Raw genomic sequence first — 27,414 nt, forward strand, 5'->3', positions numbered from 1 at the left:
AAAATCATTGAATTTGAATAAACAAAAAGCTGAATTGCTACTGATCTTCATCTTTGATTAGAGTATTTTCGATATTAGACTGTCCTACTTAATATCACAACATAGTTCAATCCAGCTGTAAATTTCCAAGCTCCAAAAATTTAACATGGCAGCTGACATATATTAATACATTTCAGCATCAGAATATTTTCTAAGAAATGTTCAACTTAAAAATCCACTTTCAATTTTGTTGCTTTATAAGGTATATAATTGTTGTAACTTTATACTGATAAACTGCTTTAAAATAAGTAGTTAACCTTCAAACCAAGAACTGACAGGTATTTTTACCTTTCTTTTGCAGATGGAAAAACAGGATGAAAGCTTAAAATTTTTGCCCAAGGGAAAGCTAACTGTGGATCCCCGGGTGAATCTTGGAGTCACTAACATCTGTACTTTGCTTAGTCTATTGAACAACAATACCTAATTTTTAAAACACTATTCTCAACCAAAAAGGTGAGGGAATAGATATGGGTGCTTGCAAGGAAGTCTGCAGGGTAACTCCATATCATGTCAAACATCACTTGTAAAATACATTGTTAAAGGCACTGGCCAGAATGAATAGACAAGATAATCACTAAGTAGTGCAAGGACAAAGCTGGTTTGGGGCATTCTGGGTTCTCCTCTCTTCCCATGACTATGGGGAGCAACTTGAAAGGTAGACCATTTAGTTCCTCCTAATACAACTCCTGCTTCCCCAATTTGAAAATGAAATGAAACATCCTATCAACAAATAGATGCCCAGATGTTCCAGATGATGAATGCAATGTGTCCCAAAACACAATACATGGCATCTCTTGGATGATTCAGATGACATGCAACTTGAAGCTGGCATGAGAAACAAGAAAGAAAAAGGCATTCAGTCCATCACAAGAAGGAAGAAAATCTAGCACCTTTGTTTTCCTCTCCCTTATAGATCTCTGCTCAGGAGCCAATCTAAAAACTGTATTTTCATTTCTAATTTTTCTAAGTCTGTATCCACAGACATACAATCAAATAAATGTCTTTAAGTAAACAGAGATCTTGATCTCATCAGCTTAAATTGGTGAATCTGGCCAAGGATATTTATCACTCAATCTCACTGCTTTTACTTGTCAGAAGAATTGCCATTATCATTACCTCTGAAGATGCAGGCAGCATTTAAGTGATAGCCACTTACCATGGGGAATGTTCCAGCCACAATTAACTTCCCATTATGATATCCATCCCCATTTTTGTATGCAATTATTTTCACTGCCTTCTGGTGCATGGCTGCTATGCCACTGTGAGATGCAGCTTGTGTGCAGGTCTTCATCCGTAAAGACAATAGATGTGCTTGGTAATAACTTAGAGTTTTTTCAGCCTCGTCACATGATAAATCAACCTAATTTATTTTTTAAAATAAATTCAACATTTACTCAAACTTTCTTGTTTTAGTTTGCTTTACTTCAGTCTCTTAATTTAATAAATGTATATATACATATGTGATGTCTAAATTTTGCAATGCTCCCTTCATGTGTTATAGATATTGAATACTAGAGTTGGAAGGATATTGGATCCAAATTCCTCAGTTCCCTCTCAGACCTGTCACTGAGTCACTAGGTGATTCTGGGCATCTGGCTTTTGTTTCTGGCATTGTTTTGTTTTTGTTTGTTTGTGTTTTGCTTTCTCTCTGCCATGGCCAGAGAGAGCCTGAATTAAATTAATAATACACCAACATTATAGATAGCCTCTAAATTTTTCACTTTAGAATGATTCCGTCATATGGTGGAAGACGTTTATGAATGAGGAGGGGAATGAGTGTAGCTTTAGCCAGTTGGTAGTAAGGGTGGTGAACACTGTTCCCCTTTTCATCCCAACCTAGGACACCGCCCTGAGGGCAAAGCTCTGTCTGAAATTCTGTAGCATTGGGGATTCTTTCCTACCAGCTCCTCACCATCTCCTTAGCATTATCCCACTATCTTCAAAGCAAACCAGAAGCCTTCAGGTTTCCCAGAGGACTGACTTCCTTTCTCCTTCAGAGCTATTGCTTCTGCTGGTGTTTTCTGTAACCCCGATGTGTATCAGGATTAGGGAAAGGAGGAAGGTGATGTGGAGATGGGATGAGCAAGCCCTGAAGAGCACACCAGGCTGGACGATATTCCACCTTTTAGGAATCGCTCCTTTTTTTTTTTTTTCAGGTGTGGAAGTTTCCTTAGTTCTTTTTACTTGTAAAGTTGAAAGGGTGGTTTTTTTTTGTTTTTTTGTTTTTTTTTGTTTTTTGTTTTTTTTGGTAACATTTTAAACTAAGGTTACAGGAAAGTGGTAGAGGTTTTTTTTTTTTCCCCTCCATGAGCTCTAAATACTGTTAGACATGGATGTGTGAATTCAGGCACCCAACCTGAACAGTCATTAACAACAACACATCCAATTCCCCCTGAAATGTTCCATGCTAGTAAAAAGAAGTTTTTTCCTGTAGATATAGGCAAAAAGCTATTCCACAAAGTAAAGATTTGCAGTGACTTCCTCACCTAAAAGCAACACTGAGAACAGTGAAATGTGTCAGTAAATGATTAAAGCTGCAGAAGTGCCCAATTAACTTCAAAGAGTGTATTGAACTATTAATAGACAATGCATTTTAAATTACAATGAGGAAGAGGAAATCAATGCAGGTAGAATGGTAAAGGTGCATCTGAGGAAGATGAATTGGATAAGTGGAAATGAACTTGAGTGCAAGGCAGATAATGAATGCATCAAAGTTTCCAAATTGTTGCCATATGTGCATTAGCAGAGCTCAGATCATTACATACCTCAGCCACATTGATGACCTTGAACGGCCCTTGTAAGGAGGGCTTTTGGGTCTTGGAGCCTGAAGCACAGAGGAATGTAACCCCTGGAAGCAATTGTTTCAGTCCCTTCTCTGTTCTCATGGATTGTCCACAAGCCAAGCAGAGCATCGTTTTTCTCTTTCCATCGGGTGAGAGATAATAGTATCCCTAAAATGGGAGTCAGAGATGCCTTTATACAGGAGCATCTAAATTGTTATAGCATTGCTATAGAACATTTTCAAAATAAATATAGCACTTTTAACATCCCAAAATGCTAAATTTAAAATCCCAACATAAAGGTATTATTTTGTTCCCATATATATGTGTGTATGGATGTATGTATGGGGGTGTGTGTGTGTGTGTGTGTGTGTGTGTGAACGCATGTATGTATGTATGTATTTTTTAAAGTATTTCCAAATTCTGTAATGACAATTCAAATCAATGAATATAAACTGTGTGCAAAATCAGTTTCTTGGAGGAATGGCCAGCTCCAGATTTGGGGCAAGAAATATACAAGATAAGCAAGGGATATCTTGTGCCCTGAAAGAAAAGAAGCCATCATCATGTTCAAAAGACATAGGAGCCAGGAGCCTCTATTGCCCCAAAATGGGATAATTATGGAGCAACAAAAAGAATGATAACTAAAACATTTTGAAAATATTTATAAAATCCTATGAGTGTATAATGATACTAACAATATAAGTAAAAACAAATAAACAAAATCCAAACAAATAAAAACAAAACTATTTCCAATCAGGATGTAGAATCTCTTTCTCCTTTACTTCTTTCCTTGAATCTGGGAAGGGCCATGAGACCTGATTTAGCCAACATAGCACTAGCAAATGTGATGCAAGCAGATGCATAAGAAGTGCTTTCACAATGGAGCTTGTTCTCTTTTGGCTGCCATTGAACTTGAGGTAACCTGCTGGAGAAGACATGTAGTTGAAGAACCAATGTTCCCAGCTAACAGCCTGCCAACCACCAGACAGGTGAAGGATGCCATCTTTGACCATCCAGTCCACATAAAAACACCCAGCTACTGAAGAACCACCAGATGACTGTAGCCACATTAGTGACCTGGGACAAGACCAGCAGAACTACCCAGCTGACTGCAGCTCAAATTGCTGGCCCACAAAGCAAAAAATGAGTTTTTTGTTTAAGCCACTAAATTTTCAGGGGTTTTGTTACATTGAGTGAAATCAATAGAAAGACTTAGGCATTCATCCTACATTCCCTTACAAACCATATTTTTGAGTAGTCAAATATTGAATTAATGAGGTAAAGTTCTTCCTTCTATTAAAAGTTTACTTGATCAATGTAGGAAAATATGATAGAATTAGACAAGATTGACCCTTTTGAAACAAGAGGGCAATGTTAAATGAAATGTCATTGGGGAATTGTTAAACATGAAATCAGGTTGTAAACACCTGAACCTACTCAAAACTATCAGGAATAAAAATGGAAAATCCACACATTGCTTGTGTGAGTGATAAATAGGAAACATGTAGAAAAACCTATGAAGATTCTGGCCAAAAAAAAAGTTAAACATAAATCTAATTACAACTATAGGACTCAATTCCATTTACAGAAATTATGGGCATGGGGAAACAGTCAAAAGATGCCACAAAGAAGAAAGTAAACAAATTCAACTAAGGGGCGTTCAGTATGATAATGGAGCCAGACTATGCAGCTGAGTGTCATATGGAGACCTTATTTGAATCTTGACACCAACCAACAAACCATAAAAAAAAAATTTAGGGCAATCTGGGAAATTTGATTAAGGACAGGGTATTAGATGGCCAAAGAATTCTTGTTAATCTTATTATCTGTGAGAATGGCATGATGATTGTGCCAAAAAATGTCCAAAATTTTTGGAAGAATGTGTCTAATATGGAGGTTAAATAATATAATGTCTGGGGTTGGCAAACATGAAAAAACCTAGATAATAGTTAAATATGAATGATGGTAAATGAAGATTTATTGTCCTAGTCTCTCTACTTTGGAATACATATGAAAATTTTCATAATACAAATTTTAAGAATGTTAGATTAATATAAACTACATAATTTTTTTTCACAATTTTCCTTCATTCTTTCCTACCTGAATCAGAGTCTGTGTTATTTCACTCAAAATTCAGCATTCAACTTACATGAACATAATGTTTTCTAGGGAAAAAAAAATTTTTTATTTTATTAAATTACTCTTTTACCCTATTTTTATCTTTGACAGGAAGGGACCACTTACTGGTTGATCAATGTTTTCTTCTTTAATTACAGATGATGTACAAACACCAGCATAATTTGCTGATGTGATTTCCTTATCCAAGGCAGTGCTATGAAAGGCCCCAAGTGCTTTTATATTTTTCATGTAATGCCACTTTTGATTGGCAGTTCCATTGCTGTATGGCTTGTATTTCTAAAAAAAGAGGCAAAATATGGAGTCAAGTGAGTTCATAAGAAGGTTATAGTATCTTGTTTTTCATTGCATAAATCCAGAAAATACAGCTAATTATTCATAATCATACCATGTAGTGACGACTACTACTCTTGAAATTTTAGTGATTAGATAAGCAATCTACTTTGTATTTATAAATATGCATTCTTTGATTTATAAAAATAGAATAATAAAATGCATATAATTTGGTAACTGCAGGTTTTTTTCTTAACAATATTCCCTGAACCTTTTTCTAACATCTTGTAAAAACACATACCATTTCATTTTAGGGATATTTTACTAATCTTCAATAGTTAAACATATAGGTTCTTTCTCAAAATTTATTAAAATAAACAATTAGTGTAAATAAATATTTGGGTAAATCCATGATAATTTGATAATTTTTTAGGACAAATTTCTAGAAGTAGAGTTGCTGATAAAAAAATCATTTTAAGCCGGGAGCAGTGGCTCAAGCCTGTAATCCTAGCACTTTGGGAGGCCGAGGCGGGTGGATCACGAGGTCAAGAGATCGAGACCATCGTGGTCAACATGGTGAAACCCCGTCTCTACTAAAAAATACAAAAAAAAATTAGCTGGGCATGGTGGCGCGTGCCTGTAATCCCAGCTACTCAGGAGGCTGAGGCAGGAGAATTGCCTGAACCCAGGAGGCGGAGGATGCGGTGAGCCGAGATCGTGCCATTGCACTCCAACCTGGGTAACAAGAGCGAAACTCCGTCTCACAAAAAAAAAAAAAAAAGAAAGAAATCATTTTAAAGATTATGATATATCAAAATGCTTCCTAGAGATATTATTTTACCTTGCACTTCTACCAATAGTAAACTAAATGACCCATTTTTCTTATATTCTTGACAAAAAATGGGCAATACTTCCAAACACAAATATAATAAATTTAAAAATTGTATCTTGTTGATATTTTAATTTACATTTCACTGATTATCAGAGGTTTTTCTTTTAAGTACATTCAGTTAAATACATAATAAAAACAATATATTTATTCTAATTATAATAGTTGGCTCAAGTACAAATAAAGAAATAGTTTCACTTTAGCAGAACTTAAACCCATAGATTAGTTCTAACTAAATAGATTATAACACCTCAAGCAACTTTTATAAGTAATAACATCTACTTTACAAAGTGAAAGCTTAATAGAAAAGAAGAAAATAAATGAGTCCCAAGAAGTGATTTAATGGGTCAGACAATAAAACCGCCTTCAGAGGTCTGGAAAACCAAAGACTATATTTTCAAGGGACAGAAAAGGGTCTAGTAGCATTAACCCATCATGCTTCATTTTTATTATTTTACATGAACTTTAATATTTTCTCACAAACCAGTTGTTTCAATAAATACAACACCAGCAACAAAAAATTCCTGAAACGTTGAAATTACCTTGGGGTCAAATTATTTCTTATGAAATGGTAACCCTGGGAGAAATCATCCATATCCATAATTTTATGAAAACTATTAAGGTACTAAAATTTTATGTGTGTGAGGTTGTATCTCACTGTGGTCTGTACTGAAGAGGCACCTGACAGAGAAGAACATAATGTTGTATGTACTCTATCTCCTGGAATAATTTCTTAGTCCATATTTATTATCAGGATAGAAAACTTAATTAAGCTTTGGTATTTGTCCAGATTGCTATGTCTCAATTTTGGATTCAGGGCCTGCAAAACAAGTTGCCTCATTGCTATTAAAAACAGAATGAAACAAATGCTATTTGGAGGCAATCTATTCTGTTCAACAAGAGGATGGAAAACACCGTCGAGGACACAGAAAGTAAATGCATAGCAGGAATGCTTCTATACTTTCTCTCTTACCAGCAAGGAAAAGTACATATTCGTTTAGGAGTGTTGGTTATAAACATGTGAGAATGACAGAAAAATGTGAAAAAAAAAATCTTCCTAGGTCTTTGTCTAAAACTCAAATGAAGCCAGACTTCTCTGGAGTCTCCCAAAATTGTCTGGCTGCTATAAGCATTTGCAACAGTGAATGAAAAGAGAATTTCAAATGGGTCGTTTAGTAGAATTAACATTGATGATCTTGCAACCTTCTGGAAGACCTCCCTGACTAGGCTCTTTCCCTCCAGCTGCCAAGGGCTTTGAAAAATTGAGGCCTTGCATATGTTCCTGATGATCAAATTTAGGTGCATCTAATAGCTGTCCACCTGCCTGCAGCCACCACTGAGACCATAAGCATCATGAATGCTGTTGGGACAATTTCTCATGCTTGCCATTGGGTTTGATTTCAGTAACTAGCATAGTGCATGACATGAAGCAAGCTCACAATCACCATCTGTTCGATTAAACTAAATTAAGAGGTACATGAACATGTTCAATTTAAAATCTAGGCAGAATATCATAAATATTTTAACAACAACATTCAAGTAGGATTCTATGACAGTTTTTTTTTTTTTTAATCTCCACTATAAGGAAGCATAAAGCTTTACTTAAATTTAATTAAAAGGCCATGACTAACCTTTAGCCATACATGCCTTACCTGGACAATAACTGGATAGCCACAAACTTCATTTCTAGTCTTGGTCATAGACACTGCCAGCACAAGGTCAGGGTTACTCACCAGGTGAAAAGTCCTTGGGAAACAGGATTAGTCACATTACAAAGTAGCATGACCAGATTAGACACCCTCTGTGCCACTTAGCAGTGTGTTGCCTCTCAGCTCCATGCATGCTCTGTAATAATGAATGTGAATCCTTTAAGAATTTCTTCCCTACAGTAAGTGTGATGTTAAGCTTTCTCAGTAGAGAGTGCTGGAAGAAGACTGCAAGATGAAGGGGCTCTCCTGCTCTTTCTGGCTGTGACATGGGGTCAGCGGTTGGGAGTGAGAATATCCAATGATGCTCTGCTCCAGCCAGGTACCCAGGACACAGGTCTCCTGGCACCTTCACAGCCTGGGCTTGCCTATTGCTCCTTCACTCACTGCCCATCTGACAGGCAGTAAATTGGGGGATATATACTCGTGTGCATTACATATGTATATAATATATATCATTGACATGGACACCACATGCTTCAGCACCCCATTCCCTCTGCATGCTGGTGTACCCACTGCATCCCCCTATATGTTCCAGAGGATTACATCCTGTGCACCCAGTGTTATGGTTTGAATGCCCCTTCAAAAATCATTTTGAAACTTAATTCCCAATGTGGCAGTATTAACAAGTGGAGTCTTTAAGAGGTGATTGGATCCAGAGGGCTCTGCCTAGATTAATTCATTCATAGATGAAAGGTATAATGGATTAATGGGTCATAATGGGAATGAAACTAGTGGTTTTATAAGAAAAGGTATGTGACATGATGTTCTGTGCTATATGATGCCCTGTGCTGTATAATGACCTGTGCCATCTCAGGACTCTAGAGTCCCCAGCAGCAAGAAAACTCTCACCAGATGTAACCCTCAACAGAACTTTCCAACCTCTAGAACTGTAGGAAATAAATTTCATTTCTTGTAAATTACCCAATTTCAGGTATTCCTTTTTTGTTTTTTGAGACAGAGTCTTGCTCTGTCACCCAGGCTGGAGTGCATGATCTCAACTCACTGCAACCTCTACCTCTCAGGCTCAAGTGATTCTTCTGCCTCAGCCTCCCGAGTAGTTGGGACTACAGGCATGTGCCACCATGCCCGGCAAAGTTTTTGATTTTTAGTAGAGACTGGGTTTCACCATGTTGGCCAAGCTGGTTTCAAATTTCTGACCTCAGGTGATCCTCCCACTTTCACCTCCCAAAGTGGTGGGATTACAGGTGTGAACCACCATGCCCAGCCCAGTTTCAGGTATTCTGTTATAAGTAACAGAAAATAAACTAGACACCCAGCCACCACAGACAAGTTCTGGCCAGGCACACAAGCAAAATTTCTCTGCCATTCAGTGGAATGGAACCATACATTTTCTAATGAGTCCTGAACCCCAGCATTGGGGAGGGGACCCCATTGCAAGTTTATCCTTTCTTAGGCAATCTCTAGGGTGATATGTATCATATACATATGTAATGCACATGAGTATATATCCCCTAATTTACTGCCTGGGTACAATGCGGAGGGTAAAAAGACTGTGGTTAACATAAATGGAATTTTCTACTGAGTTCTACTACATAGTGTAACCCATGGTTCTCTAGGTTTCACCAACTTATCCAAACAAATGGGTTTTAAAAGCCACCCATTTATATGAAAGAGAACAAAGCAATATGCTAAGGGAAACTGTGCAGTAAAGCTCAGAACTACTGCCACTGTGCAAACACACTTCTGCCATGGGACGTATATTGTTCTAAATCATGCCCACACCTAATCAACAAGACTTCTGCAAAACCTCTCTTGTCCAAGTCTATCTGAGTGTCCCTAGAGCGTGACTTGCACTCATGAGCAAATCCTGTCCCACTGATGCTCCACCTTTTCTCTCTGGACTCTCATGTTTCCAATGAGGGACCAACCAATCCAACATCTGCCTTCCACTAACCGACTCTCTTTTCCGTGGCTTGACATGAGGAGCTCCCAAGATGACAAAGGTACAGAATATTCTGCAACATGGGAGGTCTCTGAAAGAAACAGTCCTTCTCTTTTGTGTTACAGATGGTTAGATTTTCCAAGGCAGTGCTGCACATGACTCAATATTTCACAGAGTTTTAGGCAAACTTATCTGTTCTGTTTTTCCTTAAAGTCTTCTCCTTCTCCTTCTTTCTCCACAGCAGTCATAATGAAAGGGGAAAACACACACACACACACACACACACACACACACACACACACACACACACTGACAGACACTGAGCAAGATTCAGAACTAGTATTCTCTTCCAGCGACCAAGTATTCCTGGGTCAAACTCGTTATGCATGGCTTTCTCTTGCCATAGGGTCACAGCTCTCATTCCCCATGCATGTCCACTCAAATTCATCAGCCATGCTCAAATTCCACTTTAGGTTTAAGATATATTGGTAAATACAATGCAGAAATGAGAAAACACTGGGATGTCAGCTCCATAAGGGTAAAGATTTTTTAATCTGTTTTGTTCTTTGTAAAGCAACAGCTCCTAAAACACTGCCCTCAGTAACCCTTGCCAGCTGAATGAATGAATTCTGGTTCCATATGGCAAACTATTAACAGAAACAAAAACCTGCTATCCTACCTCCACATTACAAAGGCAGCTTAGCCCAGGTGAATGAGCTAAAGAAACACTTTCACCACGTCTATCTACACGGTTGGTTTTCCCGTCTTTTCTAACACCAGCCCAGCAGGTTTTCCCTGCTGGAGGCTTTGCTCATCTCCGTGAGCAGGGTAAGACCAGCTCTTCTCCTGCCTACGCAGGGCCCGCTGCTGCCGCCTGCTGAAGCTTGTGCAACCTCCCTCAACGCACTGATTCATAAGCCTTTTCATCGCAGACCTTTTGAGAATCCAGGGAAAATCACAGCTCTTTCCCAGAAAAAAAATAAATCGCACAGATGCACAAACATACATTTTGTACACTATTTCAAGAAACCAAAGAGGCCCCTGGAGACTCACCATATCACACTAATGGTAGAATTTGAAGCAAAACAATCTAAAAAACAGGGGATTATTTTCTTTTTTGTTAGATTAAAGAGATGTTCAATATGCACCAAAAAGAAAGAGAAATGTGTAATCAATCAGCATGAACCTAACAGTTACCAATATTCTGCCATTCTTGTTCCATCCATTTCCCTCAACTTCTAAAATTTTTATTTATAATAGAATGTCTGACAGCAAATCTAAGATAGCTTTTAATTTTATCCATAAATGCTACAATGTGTATCCAACTTATCAGGACTTTTTTAACATAACCATTAAACCATGATTGCACGCAAGAAAATTAATAAGACATCCTTAATGTCATCAGATAGCCAAGCTGTTTATATGTTGCCTGATTATCTCAAAAATAACGTTTTTACAGTACTGTAGTTGGTTTGAATTTAGATCCAGGACCAGATATTAAATTAGGTTGATATATTTGCTACGAGAGAAATTAGTTTATACTATGCGAGTGGAAACCACAAATTGGTTATTTTATGAAGGTGGAAGAGAGAGGGAAGGTGTATGTTGAGGGAAGGATGGGGAGTAAGTTAACGAAAAGTATCAAAAAACTTGAAAATTGGGGGCTTTTTAGGATTCTTTTTTTATTATACTTTAAGTTCTAGGGTACATGTGTGGAACGTGCAGGTTTGTTACATAGGCATACACATTCCGTCTCTTCATTGCATAAAAATAAAATTAATGAGAGTTCAGTCTTGAGCCCAATGGCCAGATGAAACTGTGTACCCAGGAGATGAGAGCAAACATTCCTTCTCTGAATCTGATTGTGAATAAATTGTATGTAGCTTACCTAGCATTTACATTTGATTTTATTCCCTTCCTCTTCTTTGGCTAGGATAAAGAATTATCAGCTAAGTTAAATAGAAGACCCATAACTCTTAAATAAAGTTCTGCTTGCTCTGTGTCATGCCAGACTTATTAGGCTCCTATTTACCTTTTGATATATTAAACCCACTTATGATGGGATTACCTGCTGTCTTCCTTGTGTATCCAGCGCTGATGACTACTATCAGATTTCTTCTCCATCAAAACCACCTCCATGCCTGACCGGAGATTGGGACCGTGAACACCCAAGACTAGCTGAGGAGCAGCATGGCTTATAATCTGCCCATCTCTGTATTCGAACTGCTGATGGCAAAGCTTGTGCAATTTACTATGCTTTGGTGAACAGCTGAGATAAAGAAACCTCCATTAGTGGCAGAAAAACGTCCCATGCACTTGATGTGCTAGAGATTGTGAGTTCTGTTGGTGAGAGCTCCACTGTGAACCACGTTAACTTGAAGTGACAGACCTTATCATTAGAATGACAGCAATGCTACTAGCACTGCACTTCTAAGCTGACATAAGAAGTAGAATTCTGACCTCATTTTGTATCAGAAATAAACGTTTACCAGGAGAACATTTGAAAAATTCATTAGAAAAAAGAAAAGAACTTCAGTTAACAAGGTAATGTAAAGATGAAAAGGTGAAATTTAAAATTAAGTAAGATAATGGGGGCAGGAGCATGTAGAATCAAAACAGAGAAATAAAGAAATTCTGTTCAAACTATGATTGTTTCTGTCCTCTATCTATGGTATCCCTGGAAATGGAACACCATTCTCCAAGTTTTTCACTCACCTTTAATAATTCATAGAATATTATAAAATAATGATGTACCAATAATCTAAATGACTCTCTTGCTTAAGGATCTTGCAACATTAAGCAGAATTAACATATTATATATCACAACACACTGTAAATTAAATTAATCTATAAACATCTGTTAAGCTCCTACTATGTGGATGGCCTAGTGCTAAATGTTGAAGTGTCAGAAACATTTAATTCACATGTTCCAGTAACTGCTGTAATGTCAACTAATTGTCTAAAGATTATGGAATAATACAAAGTACTATATATTCCTGTCATTTCATTGGACATTGACAAAAAAATTAAACTAAAAAGGAAGAAACTTCATTTTATTAATTTCTTAAAGACATCAGGGCATCTTAAATGTTTATTTATAAGTTCACTCACACAGTCATTCAACAAATATACAGGGTGTGTGCTAAGTTTTCAGAAGGCAAAAGTGGATAAGAATAATGTTTAATAGAAAAAAACACACAAATGAGTAAGTTATTATACTGCACTGAACAAAATAAATCAAAGGGCAAAGGACCTTCCCACAAAATTTTGTAAATATTTTCATCAAAAACATAAGACAAAAATGTTCATGTTGATAGAAACAGCAGCTAACAGCAGCAGTGCAAACTCGTAGGAATATATGTGTCCTAAGGTGAGAGAACTAACAGGAGACAGAAATCTTTAACAGGAACCCTTTGTAACTTTTTACCTGTATTTCTTCTGTGGTTCCACATTTTCAAAGAGCCCTTTTTCCATTTTCTTTGGAAGACTGTCATCATCCTCATCAAATTCATGCAAAGTTTCCTGCCAGGCATACCTGAGAAGTGTGTCACAAGCCTTCATTCGAAGATGGGCTCTGGCGTGCGAATCTCTATCAAGGTTCAGAAGCAAACACAAGTCTAAGAATTCTGCTTTGTGTTCACATAATTTTTTTCCTGAGGTGTAGGCTAAGCACATTCCGCAGGATGTTGCTGGATCTATCAATCTTATTTCCATAAGGGTGCCTAATGTTTGAAATTCACATCTTACTAATACATCATTTCGATCTTTTAATATAAGTCTACAAATAAAATCCCCCAAGCACATAATAAACAGCATTCTTCTTTGTCATGTTTACCCAGAAAAAAATGGGACCACATATTATATTTCAAAAAACATGAAGAGTGACTACTCAGTAGTTTGAGAAATTCATAATGAACATGTAATGAGACTCCTGTCTACCCCATAATTGGGTCATAATTCTGACTGGAACAGTATAGCCTAGATTACTCAGTTTTGTAGAGTTTACTCATTAGACAAGGTTAAGAAATCTTAACTTTTCTAAGATTTCCCCACAGATAAATCTAGAGAGAATCAAATAGCATCTGCTCACATGCATCAACTTTTGAGAGATGATAATATACTAAACAGGGTACACAGTTATCATTTGAATACTTGGGTCAGCCTTCTGGCTTCTTGTTAAAACGAAGATATAAAGGGAAGCAGCAGCAGCCATACAGATCTGCATATACAAAGTTCCAAGCCACTGTTGAGAGCACATTTGCCTTGAGTGGGATCATGATATGCGGAATGCTTGACTGAGGAAGAATGAACACACAGGCAAAGCAACAAGCCTATTTCGGCACTCTAAATACGCATACCTGTAAATAAAGTTCTCTGGGAAAGGCTGATCTCCAAGGTGCTTGTGATAATTTGATGTAACTACAAGCATTATTAAATTACCAAAATTTTCAGGGACAATTCCTGTGCTAGCAGAGCTGACCGTACTCTTTTCAAATGTAATAGAAGTATTGTACGTGGATATGCAACTGGTGGGTAATGACTGCCTCATTCAGAACTGCAGGCAGCACAAGCGGCTTCTCAAGGCGAAACTCTCCCTTTACAGTTAAAAAACAACAGTGCCATCTTGTGTTAAAAATAAAAACCACAGCTTCCTCATCAGTTCCATTTCTTTGAGGAAAAGAAAAAAAAAAAATGTCTTTCTTGGTTTTAACAAAGTTAGCAAAATGCAAACAAGATTCTTCACTCAAATCCAGATGTTTAATTTTCTTACTCAGAATTTCTCTATGAGCTCTTGAACTTCCTGGCAAATGAGGTATTGTCGTCAGTTTTATAACAGGCATTTTTTAAGTCCATCTTGCTTTATTAATTGTTTTTTCATAGAACAAATCTTTCATTAGTTATTACTTTAATCAATATTTATTGAAAATCTATAAGATGGGTAAGTTATCAGTGCTCATGGAGTTACATTCTAGTAGGAAGAAAAGAGACAAGTAAATGAATAAACAAGGTAAATGCCGTAAGTTGAAGAAAATAGGATATTGTGATAGAAATTGACTGGGATTGGGTGAGGTTTACTTTAGCAATGGGGTCAGAGAAGGCTTCTCTAAGAGGTGAATTGAGATATAGAATACAGGAAGAAGCCAGCCACGTGAGAATCTAGACGGAGAGCATTCCAAGAAGAGAAAAGAACAAATGAAAGGGCTATGGAGCAAGATTATGGTTACCCCATTTGGAGAACAGAAAGACACTGGTGTGACAGGTATGCAGTGAGTGAAGGGATAGTAGTTCTAGAAGAGGCTGAAGAGGTAGGCAGGCACCTGTGATTCAGTGAGGAAATGAGAAAGTTTCCCCCACTCTCTATGTTCCCAAAGTCTTTTTTTCCTGCAAAGCACAAAAATGGTAGGCAAGTATCACCAGAATTTCTTCTCCCTTTTCTTATTGTTTGTGCCAGACAACTTTATGATTAAAAAAAAAAGGCAGGGGGAGTGGGGAGGGGATCAAAAAGGTTTCTTCTAGATTGATGTTCTAGCTGCTGGCGTTATGGATGTTCCTCCTTAAATCATCCCAATTTTCAAACAGGCAAAAACCTCCAAACAAGCTCATTTAAGAAAGTCTAGGAAAATGTTACAGAGACTTCCTAATATAAGATGATTTCAGATGATTTCAGGATCATGTCATCAGAAATGATTCAAAAGACTAGTGACAGCATGGAAAATAGATAACCCAGTGTATTTAAAGATATTCCAAGTAGTTTAAGGGCTGTCAAGCAGAAGAGGAATAGGGCATAGTACAGAGAAATACATGAAATCATAAGATGGAGATGGTCTAAATAATTATTTAAACGTTAGAATGGCCCTCCTTGAAAACAGTGATCTCTCTGTTAGTAGGAGTATTCAAGAAGAGGCTTGAACCAAAGAGCCTGTTTGGAATATGCAGGAAATGCCTGCGTTGTGCTCTGAGCGAACCCAATCACTTTTACCTCAAGGACTCCAGGCCTTCATGAAATCTCTGATTCAGAACAATGAGGATCTTTGCTCTCAAAAATGTTTCTCTTTTTTTCTTTCTGTTTATTTTTTTTCCAAGTGTAAACTAAATTACTCAGAGGCTAGATGATACACTCTTTAGAAGGGGATGTGAAAGTTTGTGGTCAGTTCCCTGACTGTTGAGAAGGATATTATCTAGGACTAATTATTCTCTTTGAAAGACGCCTTCTGGTGCCTTTGTTAGTGTCAGTCATAGGACCAAATGAATCACCCATCAAAATGAGAAAGTTTGGTTCCTAAAATAAAAGTTCACATTCTTACAACTGAAGATAGAAAGAGTTCATAACGATGATATATAAATTATTTTCACAATTATTACAGTGGTAATTGCTCAAGTACTTTTGGTTTTATAAGTTGGAAACACATGCAATCTCTCCTTTGTTTATTTGGTAAATGATGATTAGAACCCATGTGACAGAGTCTTTGCTCTCAACAGTTCCCAGGTTGGTAGAGGGAGGGGTAGGCAAGAGGGAGAGGAACTGACAAGTACTTTGCCACTACAATCATTGCTGTAATTGACTTCAATGCTAAAGAGTTATTCTACAGATAAGTAAGGGGCAAGTAAAGGCACTGCAGGTGGAGAGAAATTAATATGTGGCTTGGAGGTCTGCAACAGAACATAAACGAAATATGCAATACGCAGGCAACAGTTTTTTGTTGCTCAGCTGGAGGTTGGAATTCACGTGGCAGAAAGAGACATTGACCATGGGAATGCAAATGAAGGTCAATGACAGGCATAAATGAGGGTCAGAAGGGTTTGGGATTCCAGAAGAGTAAGTTTTTCTGTCTGCAATAGGTAGCCATTAAAAAACTATGTGAAAAGCATGGTGCCTTAGAAAGTTAATTGTCTCCAGTTTAACTTAAAGGGGAACTGGAAGATATTATGGCAATAGAAAGCAATCAGAAAGCTATTTCAATGATCCAGAATGATAACTGTATATTTACATGTGTCTAACTTGAACTTGTTAGGGAAGAAGCTTGGTTGATCCTGAAGTTTATAGAAATGAAACTTGATGAATTCCTCAAATAAATGTCTACAATCCTAAAATTCTAGCCTTTTAAAAATAATAACATTATAATAATATTATGGAAAGTAGATCACTGTGATGGTTGAACACTGAAGCTGTAGTTGTATCATTTTGCCAGAAAACTAATTAAATACTAGTTCTTCACCTGCCATCAGTTTCACAAACTTGGCATGAGTTCCCTGCATGGGCTTTGTGCTGTTATCAGGCTAATGAGCTGAGTTCAAAAAACAGCCAGGTAGCTATACTGATTACTTACAGAATTTCACTAGAAGCATTTTCTGTTGTTAAAGTATCTTTTTGCACTTGCTTTTCTTCTGGTTCTGCAACCTGCTTCTCATCTCCAAAAACTGCTATAGGTTTATGCACCACAAGCTTGCTTCCAGATACAATGTCATTTTGGACTTCTAAAACAAGAGCTGAGCAGAAGTTCAAAAATTGCAAGGACATATTAATTACAATTGCAGAGCATCAGGAATTTGAAAACACATACTAAAATACAAATGCAAAAAATTTCCATGTATTTGATCTATTCATAGGCTACTTATTAAACTCAGTTTAATTTTAATTTTTGTAGATTCTTTACTCTCAAGATATTCTTAGTTAAAAATGCTAAAAATAGGTCTTGCCAAAAATCAGTTAGTTATTCTATATTGTAATTATTCAAATGGGCTGCTTTATTTAGATACATGTTTCTAGATCATTCTCTGGAATCCAAAACTCATCGGTGGATGTCCCAGTCCTAGTGAAAGCCTTGAACAACATATGCAAAGCTTTACTGTACAATGTTCGATGTACATAATAGGGCAGTGTTTTAAATCACACCATTTTTTTTCCTCTTTTCATTTTCTCTACATGGATTTTCATCCTAGTTCCTAGATAAACCTTAAAGGAAGGAGAGGATCATGAGGAAATTAGAACTTTTATAAAAGAAAAGCGAAAGTCCAAAATAGTTTTTGACATTCAAACAGCATACTGCCGTCAGCCTTGGAAGTCAGTATGATACAGTCATGATCTATAGTTTCTCCAAAAGCCTGTAGCTCCCACTTAGTGTATCAACGGTTTAACTTCAGGGTTGACCTGGAGCAAAACCACCATTTCTGGGCCGAAGAGGATTTGGGGCACAAGACAGAGCATGCCAGAAAACTGGCACGGGGTATCTTGATTGTCTCTACAGGCTTCACTTTGGGTATCTTAGTTAAACAGGGGAAACCATGAGAATATTGCCCATTGTTCAGGACACTGTGATGATGTCACCTTTCAAGCTACCCTTCCTACTTTAATCTGAGGCACAGCCAGCCACGTGAACTGGGATCTGGTTTCTGGGAGGTGCTGCTAGGACCCCAGAGTTGCTGAGAATCTTGTTGGGGAGATTTCCAGAAAGGGATGTCAAGCAGGGGTGAGGTGCCTCTGTAGCAAGGACTGCAGAGATGACTGCTCAGTCATAGCCAGGCTCCAGAGGGCCACAGGAAGCAGAGAGAAGGCTGAGTGAGGAAGGAAGCACGCCCACCCAGAGTACTGTCTGATCCAAAAGAACAAACCACGAGCCACTTCAGCCACAGACCTCAGACAGCAGAGCCCAGGAAGCAAGAAGATCTGCATCCCAAGTGCTTTCTATCTTAGAGAGGAACTTAAAGTGAGAGTCTGGAGACTGAGAAATCTAAAGCTCTCTCTAAAGGGACTAATTAAATTAATGGATGGAACAAAATATAAACATGACTGGAGAATACATGAGGCTCGCAAAGAAGATCAGATCTGTTAACAGCAATGTTAACATGTAAACATGATTGGAGAACACATGAGGCTCATGAAAAAGATCAGATCTGTTAACAGCAAAATAAAATTACATTTTCTTTACACATCCAAACTACAGTGTGAACTAAAATACTCAAACATGTCAAACATATAAGCTAAAGAGTTAAACAGCAAGATGCAGAGGTGAAATATGACCTGTTTAAACAAACTTTGACTTTTTTAAAAGCAATATCATCAAACATTTCATTTTGGCTGCATATACTAAGGGAAATAATTCCAATGCTTACCTTCTATTTTACGTGTGCTGCAGAAGATTTGAATTTTGGAAATGTCTGATACTAGGTTCCTCAGGAAGATTTGTTTCTTTTGCTTAGCAATGAACAGGTCAGGATTGATCCAATGTTCTCCACATGAAACATACACCTATCAAACAAAGCATCTCTTATCCTGTATATAATTGTCACAGCAGCATTATTTGTAATAATCAAAATGGGGAACAATAAAAAAAGTCTTATTAGTATAATAGGTGAATGATTAAAGAAAACTGTGGTGCCATGGAATACCACTCAGTACTTTCAAAAAAATCAAACTGTTGATAAAGGCAACAAGCTCTGATGAATTTCAAGAGTTTTGTACTAAGTGAAAAACTGTCTTTGTATCTTACCTTATTATTTTTGCAACATTCTGTGAATCTATAATTATTTCAAAATAAAAGTTTTAAAAAAATACTTGTTTAAGAAAAAGGGAGAAGGAAGGAAGAAAAGAGAAAGGAAGGGAATGAAAGAGGGAAGGAGGCTGAAAGAAAGGGAGAAAAGAAAGGAGCAAGGGAGGGAAGGAGGGTGAGAGGGAGGAAGAGATGAAAGAAGGAAGGAAGGAGTAAATAGAGATTGGCTAAATTAGAGATGGCAAACTATCCCTAAAATGCAAATCTGGTCTGCTGCCTGTTTTTGTGAGTAGAGTTGTATTAGAACACAGCTATGCCCATTCATTTACATGTTGTCTATGGCTGCTTTCATGCTTCAGGAACAGAGCTGATGTCCAGTAGGCACCATATCGTCCACAAAACCTGCAATATCTACTATCTGATCCTTTATAGAAAAAGTTTAATGACCCCTGGTATAAACGAATTTGTAGTACAAACATCAAGATGTCAAAACATCAAAATGTCAATGTGGATAGTTCAGGTGACAAGATTATGGATGACAATTTTCCTCCTTTGTTTATATGTATTTCTTAAATGTCCTTAAATGGATAAATATTTCTTTAAAGATGAGAAAAGAAAGTGATATATTGAGAAAGACTCAGGAAGAAGAAAGAGAACCTCAGTGCTGCCTTTTCTGATCATTACATACTCATTATTACAAATATTCTGTGTATGAAGACCCAGAGGAAACTTTTCAAAAAAAAAAAAAAACTTTTTTTTTTGAGATGAAGTCTCACTCTGTAACCCAACCTAGAGTACAGTGGCACAATCTCAGCTCACTACAACCTCTGCCTTCAGGGCTCAAGTGTTCTCATGCCTCAGCCTCCCGAATAGCCTGGATTATAGGCACCCACCATCATGCCCGGCTAATTTTTTGTGTTCTAGTAGAGGTGAGGTTTCACCATGTTGTTCAGGGTGGTCTCAAACTTCTGAGCTAAGGCTACCTGTCCAGCTCGGTCTCCCAAAGTGCTGGGATTACAGGCCTGAGCCACCACACCCAGCCAAAAATTTCTTCTTTTGAACAACAGGTTTCTTTTTCTCTTGTGGACATATTTAATCATGTAACTAACTGTTTGTTTCCATCTTCATGTTACTCTTCAGAGCAGTGACAGATTAATTTCTAGCAAATATACAATCACTCCTGGCTCCATCTTATCCTCCTTCCACTCACTCTCACTTTGCCATGGTGGCCTCATTTAGACTTAATATTAAATTAATTTTTTGTATTGTATGATTTAATGTAATCTACCTTAAATTCATTAATTAAAAACACACAGTGATTAGCATAGCAGCACAAACAAAAACAGTAAAAACAAAAGCACAAAACACTTGAAATAGATGGCATTAAGATTCAAAATGAGACTTAGCAGCCTCTGAGAACAATAGACTCCTCATCCTGCCATGCCGCCTCTGATACTGGCCATTGATACTTCTGTTTAAGACTCTCCAGGGGCCGGCTGCGGTGGCTCAAGCCTGTAATCCCAGCACTTTGGCAGGCCAAGGCGGGTGGATCACGAGGCCAAGAGATCGAGACCATCCTGGTCAACATGGTGAAACCCCGTCTCTACTAAAAATACAAAAAATTAGCTGGGCATGGTGGCACGTGCCTGTAATCCCAGCTACTCAGGAGGCTGAGGCAGGAGAATTGCCTGAACCCAGGAGGTGAAGGTTGCGGTGAGCCGAGATGGCGCCATTGCACTCCAGCCTGGGTAGCAAGAGTGAAACTCTGTCTCAAAAAAAAAAAAAAAAAAAGAAAAGAAAAGAAAAAGACTCTCCAGGGGTTTTAGGTTCAGAGCCTGAGTTGAGTTCTGATGAAATGGTATGAGCTTTGTTTTCTGTTCAAAGAATTGTTGGCATCAGTCAAGGAAGGGTTTTTGCTGTTGTTTTTGTGTTTTTGTTTTTTATTTTATAAACTGATGCCTCAAATTCTATAAATGGGGGGAAAGGATGAGCTGCTAAAGTCCTTATGCTTTTCCACCTTCTCCAGTCACCCATATAAAGTATGTAAAAAAGTAGGCATAATTTTTTCCTGAAAAAATGAAATTATCATTTAGTAAGAAATCATTAAACAACTACATTTTGAAGCTCTCAAAAAGAGTATTTACTTCCTTCAGAGCAGGAGATAGAAATTGCAAATGATTAATAATTTGGCTTTCTCCAGTTTCTTCCTTAATTTCTAGAGTCTAGGCTTGTGATGAAGTAGATTAATTCACCCAGGCGTGGTGGCTCACACTTGTAATCCCACCACTTTGGGAGGCTGAGGTAGGTGGATCGTCTGAGCTCAGGAATTTGAGACCAGCCTGGGCAACATGTTGAAATCTGTCTCTAGCAAAAATACAAAAAATTTTCCAGGTATGGTGACACATGCCTATAATCCCAGCTACTCCAGAGACTGAGGTGGGGAAATTGCTTGAGCATGGGAGGCGGAGGTCACAGTGAGCTGAGATTGTGCCACTGCACTCCAACCTGAATGACACAGTGAAACCTCATCTCAACAACAACAACAACAAAAAAAACCCCACAAAGATTAATTTATATACCACTCTGAAAACCATGCCAGACACATAAGAAGCTCTCAACAATATTAGCTGTTAGTGTTACTTTCTGATGCTTGCTCAGTTAGAATAATTCAGAAAGAAAATAAGAATTACAATGGTAAGCATCTGAAGATTTATATTTAAGGGGATTCTTTCTTGGATGGGGTATTCATAAATTAATATTGCCAGTTTCAAATCCATGTCTTTACCAGTTCATCTCTTTGCAAGTCTTTTAAGGCAAATATTTCCTTCCCCTTTTCATTGAACAATCTCCGAGCTGCAGAAGGTAAATTTAAAATCTCAGTGCACCTGTAATAAAAGACACAAAATTGTTCTTGATACAGAAAGGTTCCAGCAGCAAAGCGAGAAAATTTTAAAAAATCAGGGGCCTGAATCCTTAATGGCAACTCTCTCCTAGGGACTGTTAGTCATAAGTTGGACTCTGGGGCCCGTCAGACCCATTTGAGTCTCATTTTCCTCTCCAAATTGTGGCACTTGGGAAAATTATTTAACCATCTAAGGCTGGATTTCTTACCTTCCAGGGTTTCTGCGAAGATTAAAGGTTGATTTTGAAAAGGGCTCTTAGCACAGTGCCAGACATGACCAATAAATAGGTAGACACATTGCTACTGACTTTTCGTTCTTCAGTATGCCCCACACTTTCCTATTTCAGTGCCTGTGTTCTTTCACCTACCTAAAACAAATCTTTGGCTTTTTCTGTTGCAGTTTTGCTCTTTCTCCAAGGTTGTCAAAGTCAAATTTGTCATCAACTTCCTCATCTCCCTCTACCAGAAGTGATGACCATAGCCCTTTAACTACTTTTGAAAAAGAAGTTTTTAGCCTGGTTAAACATTAAACATTGATTTCCCACTCCCACAACCCCCTGCCCTCCCAAACAAGCACTGGACTTGTGGATACTGAGATGAATGACAGTTTCGTGGTTCCCTGAGGAGCTCCCAATCTGGTCAAGGTAGAGAAAGGTCAGCAACTTAAGTTTAATATGAAGTCACGGGTGCTGCTATAGGCACCTACCAGTGTGCTATCAGAACAGAGGAGAAGACAATTAATTTTCCCAGGGAAGCCTTATCTAAGGGAGTGACATTGGGTTGGATTCTAACACATATTCTTGCTAAATATGTTTTGTGTTAGAATGTACTGTTCATGCCCCTTCCCAGCCTGCACCCCAGACGACCCGCACCCTAGACGACCGGCACCCCGGGCCTGAGGGCTCAGGCTTCGCCGCGGCCCCTGAACCTAGGACCGTGGCCTCAGGTGCGTGGCATCGCGCAGGGGCCGGAAGGGGCCTATGGGGACTCCGCGCTGCCTTGCGCCGCCTGCGGATTCCTCGGAAAGGGCACCCTCAAAAACCGAGGACGCTTCTCCCCTTCCACTCTGTTCCCCATCGCTGAAAGTTCCTGAGGCTGAGAAGTCTAAGCACGTTCAGTTGTCTGATGAGGGTCTGGTCTCTGCTTCTGGGATGTTGCCTTGAACCCTTTGTCATCCAGAGAGGAGGAATGCCATGTCCTCACATGGCAGAAGAGGAATACAGGGAAGATGGCCGCCTAAGAACAGCTCAGGACTTCAGCTCCCAGTGAAGGTGCAGAGGGTGAGTGGACACCGCATTTCCAGACGAACTCTTATTGCCCACAGACCAGGAGATACCCAGGCAGAGGGGTCGCCAGCGTCGCAGTCCCAGCCGGTGTGGCTGTTTTGGCCCCCGCGGGGCTGATTCCGCCCGCGCGGCTGCTGTGACCACTCCCTGTTGCTGCGGTTTTCCGTACAAAAGCCACTGGTCTGGAAGCCCTCTTAGCTGGCGAACAGAGCCCTGAGACGGCAGAGTTGCCCATCCATCTGAAATAGCAAGTCAGGCCAGGAGATTCCTAGGCAAAAAATCCGCCAGGAGCCGGCGCCACAGTTCGAGCCGACTCCGTGAGTCGCAGCACGGGAGATCCCGGTGCCTTTTCAGCAGGCGACCGGAACGGGGGTCATTCAACTTAAAAGACTCTGAGTCAGGGAGCCAGGTGATCAGGCTCGGTTGGTCCCACCCCTCCACCCCCAACAACAATGAAAACAAAAACAGTAATTGGAAACCCTCTGGGTTGAGCCCTCCAAACCAAGCACAGCTGAACCAGGACGGTCCGGCTCCGTGGGGGAGGGGCTTCCGCCATTACTGAGACTCTCCACTGCTACGGAGGCAGGCTGCCATTGCCGGAGGCAACACGCCGTTGCCGAGGCAACCTGCCACAACAGAGAGAGTCCACCATAACAGAGGCGGGGCCACTGTTGCCAAGACAGTTCTATCTACGCCCATATAAAAAGGACTACAGGGAAGAGCTCAGGGCAGCTGGGCGGAGCCCACAGCAGCTCAGCAAAACCCCTGTGGGCAGGCAGAGGCTAGGCCTGCTGCTAGCTGGGCGGGTCAGACCTGAAAGAAAAATCAAAAAAGGCAGTAGTGCAACGGAAACTCATAAAGCTCCAACTCCCTGGGACAGAGACAGACAACAGGTGGATAAACCCGCAAAAATGGGAAGAAACCAGCGCAAAAAGGATGAAAACTCCCGAAACCAGAACACCTCTCCTCCTAAAAGGGATCACAACTCCTCACCAGCAAGGGAACCAGACCGGATGGAGAAGGAGGGTGATGAAATGACAGAATCAGACTTCAGAAGGTGGGTAGTAAGAAACTACAATGAGCTAAAAGAACATGTTCTAACCCAACGCAAAGAAAATAGGAACCTTGAAAAAAGATTGGACGAACTGCTGACGAGAATGGACAGCATAGAGAGGGGTATAAGTGAATTGATGGAGCTGAAAAACGCAACACGAGAACTTCGTGAAGCATGCACAAGCTTCAACAGCCAAATTGACCAAGCAGAAGAAAGGATATCAGAGGTCGAAGATCAACTCAATGAAATAAAAAGAGAAGGCAAGAACAGAGAAAAAAGCACAAAAAGGAATGAACAAAATCTTCAAGAAATGTGGGACTATGTGAAAAGACCTAATCTACGTCTGATAGGTGTACCTGAATGTGATGAAGAGAATGAATCCAAGCTGGAAAATACTCTTCAGGATATTATCCAGGAAAACTTCCCCAACCTGGCAAGGCAGACCAATATTCAAATCCAGGAAATACAGAGAACACCACAAAGATATTCCTCAAGAAGAGCAACCCCAAGGCACATAATCGTCAGATTCACCAGGGTTGAAATGAAAGAGAAAATGCTAAGGGCAGCCAGAGAGAAAGGTCGGGTTACCCACAAAGGGAAGCCCATTAGAGTCACAGCAGATCTCTCAGCAGAAACCCTACAAGCCGGAAGAGATTGGGGGCCAATATTCAACATCCTTAAAGAAAAGAACTTTCAACCCAGAATCTCCTATCCAGCCAAACTAAGCTTCATAAGTGAAGGAAAAATAAAATCCTTTGTGAACAAGCAAGCACTCAGAGATTTTATCACCACCAAACCTGCTCTACAAGAACTCCTGAAAGAGGCTCTACACATATAAAGGAACAACCAGTACCAGCCACTCCAAAAACACACCAAATGGTAAAAGAGCATCAACACAATCAAGAATCTGCATCAACTAACCAACAAAACAGCCAGGTAGCATCAAAATGACAGTATCAAATTCACACATAACAATACTATCCCTAAATGTCAATGGACTAGATGCCCCAATCAAAAGACACAGACTGGCAAATTGGATAAAAAGCCAAAACCCATCAGTGTGCTGTATCCAGGAAACCCATCTTACATGCAAGGATACACAAAGGCTCAAAATAAAGGGATGGAGGAAGATCTACCAAGCAAATGGAGAGCAAAAAAAGGCAGGAGTTGCAATTCTCATCTCTGATAAAATAGACTTTAAAGCAACAAAGATCAAAAGAGACAAAGAAGGACATTACATAATGGTAAAAGGATCACTGCAACAAGAAGAGCTAATGATCCTAAGTATATACGCACCCAATACAGGAGCACCCAGATACATAAGGCAAGTTCTTAATGACTTACAAAGAGACTTAGACTCCCACACAATAATAGTGGGAGACTTTAACACCCCATTGTCAATATTAGACAGATCATCCAGACAGAAAATCAACAAGGATATCCAGGACCTGAATACAGACCTGGAACAAGCAAACCTAATAGACATTTACAGAACTCTCCACCCCAAATCCACAGAATATACATTCTTCTCAGCACCACATCACACCTACTCTAAAATTGACCACATAATTGGCAATAAATCACTCCTCAGCAAATGCAAAAGAACAGAAATCATAACAAACAGTCTCTCAGACCACAGTGCAATCGAGTTAGAACTCAGAATGCAGAAACTAACCCAGAACCGCACAGCTTCATGGAAACTGAACAACTTGCTCTTGAATGTTGACTGGATAAACAATGAAATGAAGGCAGAAATAAAGATGTTCCTCGAAACCAATGAGAACGAAGACACAACATACCAGAATCTCTGGGACACATTTAAAGCAGTCTCTAGAGGAAAATATATAGCAATGAGTGCCCACATGAGAAGAAAGGAGAGATCGAAAATTGACACCCTATCATCAAAATTGAAAGAGCTAGAGGAGCAAGATCAAAAAAACTCAAAACCTAGCAGAAGACAGGAAATAACTAAGATCAGAGCAGAACTGAAGGAAATAGAGACACAAAAAACTCTTCAAAAAATCAATAAATCCAGGAGCTGGTTTTTTGAAAAGATCAACAAAATAGACAGACCACTAGCCAGATTAATAAAAAAGAAAAGAGAGAATAACTAAATTGATGCAATAAAAAACGATAAAGGGGATATCACCACAGATTCCACAGAAATCCAAACCATCATCAGAGATTATTACAAACAACTCTATGCACATAAACTAGTAAACCTGGAAGAAATGGATAAATTCCTGGACACCTGCATCCTCCCAAGCCTAAACCTGGAAGAAGCCGAAACCCTGAATAGACCAATAACATGGTCTGAAGTCGAGGCAGCAATAAAGAGCCTACCACCCAAAAAAAGCCCAGGTCCAGATGGGTTCACAGCTGAATTCTACCAGACATACAAAGAGGAGCTGATACCATTCCTTCTGAAACTATTCCAGACAATCCAAAAAGAGGGAATCCTTCCCAAATCATTTTACGAGACAAACATCATCCTGATACCAAAACCCGGCAGAGACTCAACAAGAAAAGAAAATTTCAGGCCAATATCCATGATGAACACAGATGCAAAAATCTTCAATAAAATACTGGCAAACCGATTGCAACAGCATATCAAAAAGCTCATCCACCATGATCAAGTAGGATTCATCCAGGGGATGCAAGGCTGGTTCAACATACGCAAGTCCATAAATGTAATCCACCACATAAACAGAACCAAAGACAAAAACCACATGATTATCTCAATTGATGCAGAGAAGGCTTTTGACAAAATTCAACAACGCTTTATGCTAAAAACCCTCAATAAACTAGGTATTGACGCAACGTATCTCAAAACAATAAAAGCTATTTACAACAAACCAACAGCCAATATCATACTGAATGGGCAAAAACTGGAAGCATTCCCTTTGAAATCTGGCACTAGACAAGGGTGCCCTCTCTCACCACTCCTATTCA

The 27,414-nt window shown here is 39.1% G+C and overlaps 1 protein-coding gene across 1 annotated transcript in view; it reads right to left on the reverse strand.

Moving 5' to 3' along the window:
- DCDC1 (doublecortin domain containing 1) overlaps nucleotides 1-27,414 on the reverse strand; it is a 490,018-nt gene that overhangs the window by 44,708 nt on the left and 417,896 nt on the right. The window contains 9 exon segments of the mRNA XM_010332310.2: nucleotides 1,196-1,399; nucleotides 2,805-2,990; nucleotides 5,067-5,237; nucleotides 7,773-7,866; nucleotides 11,801-12,001; nucleotides 13,160-13,321; nucleotides 17,061-17,220; nucleotides 18,844-18,979; nucleotides 22,006-22,105. Coding sequence (XP_010330612.2) covers nucleotides 1,196-1,399; nucleotides 2,805-2,990; nucleotides 5,067-5,237; nucleotides 7,773-7,866; nucleotides 11,801-12,001; nucleotides 13,160-13,321; nucleotides 17,061-17,220; nucleotides 18,844-18,979; nucleotides 22,006-22,105 — 1,414 coding nt within the window.

This window comes from Saimiri boliviensis, chromosome 6 (assembly GCF_048565385.1).
Source record: "Saimiri boliviensis isolate mSaiBol1 chromosome 6, mSaiBol1.pri, whole genome shotgun sequence".
Classification (NCBI taxonomy): Eukaryota; Metazoa; Chordata; class Mammalia; order Primates; family Cebidae; genus Saimiri; species Saimiri boliviensis.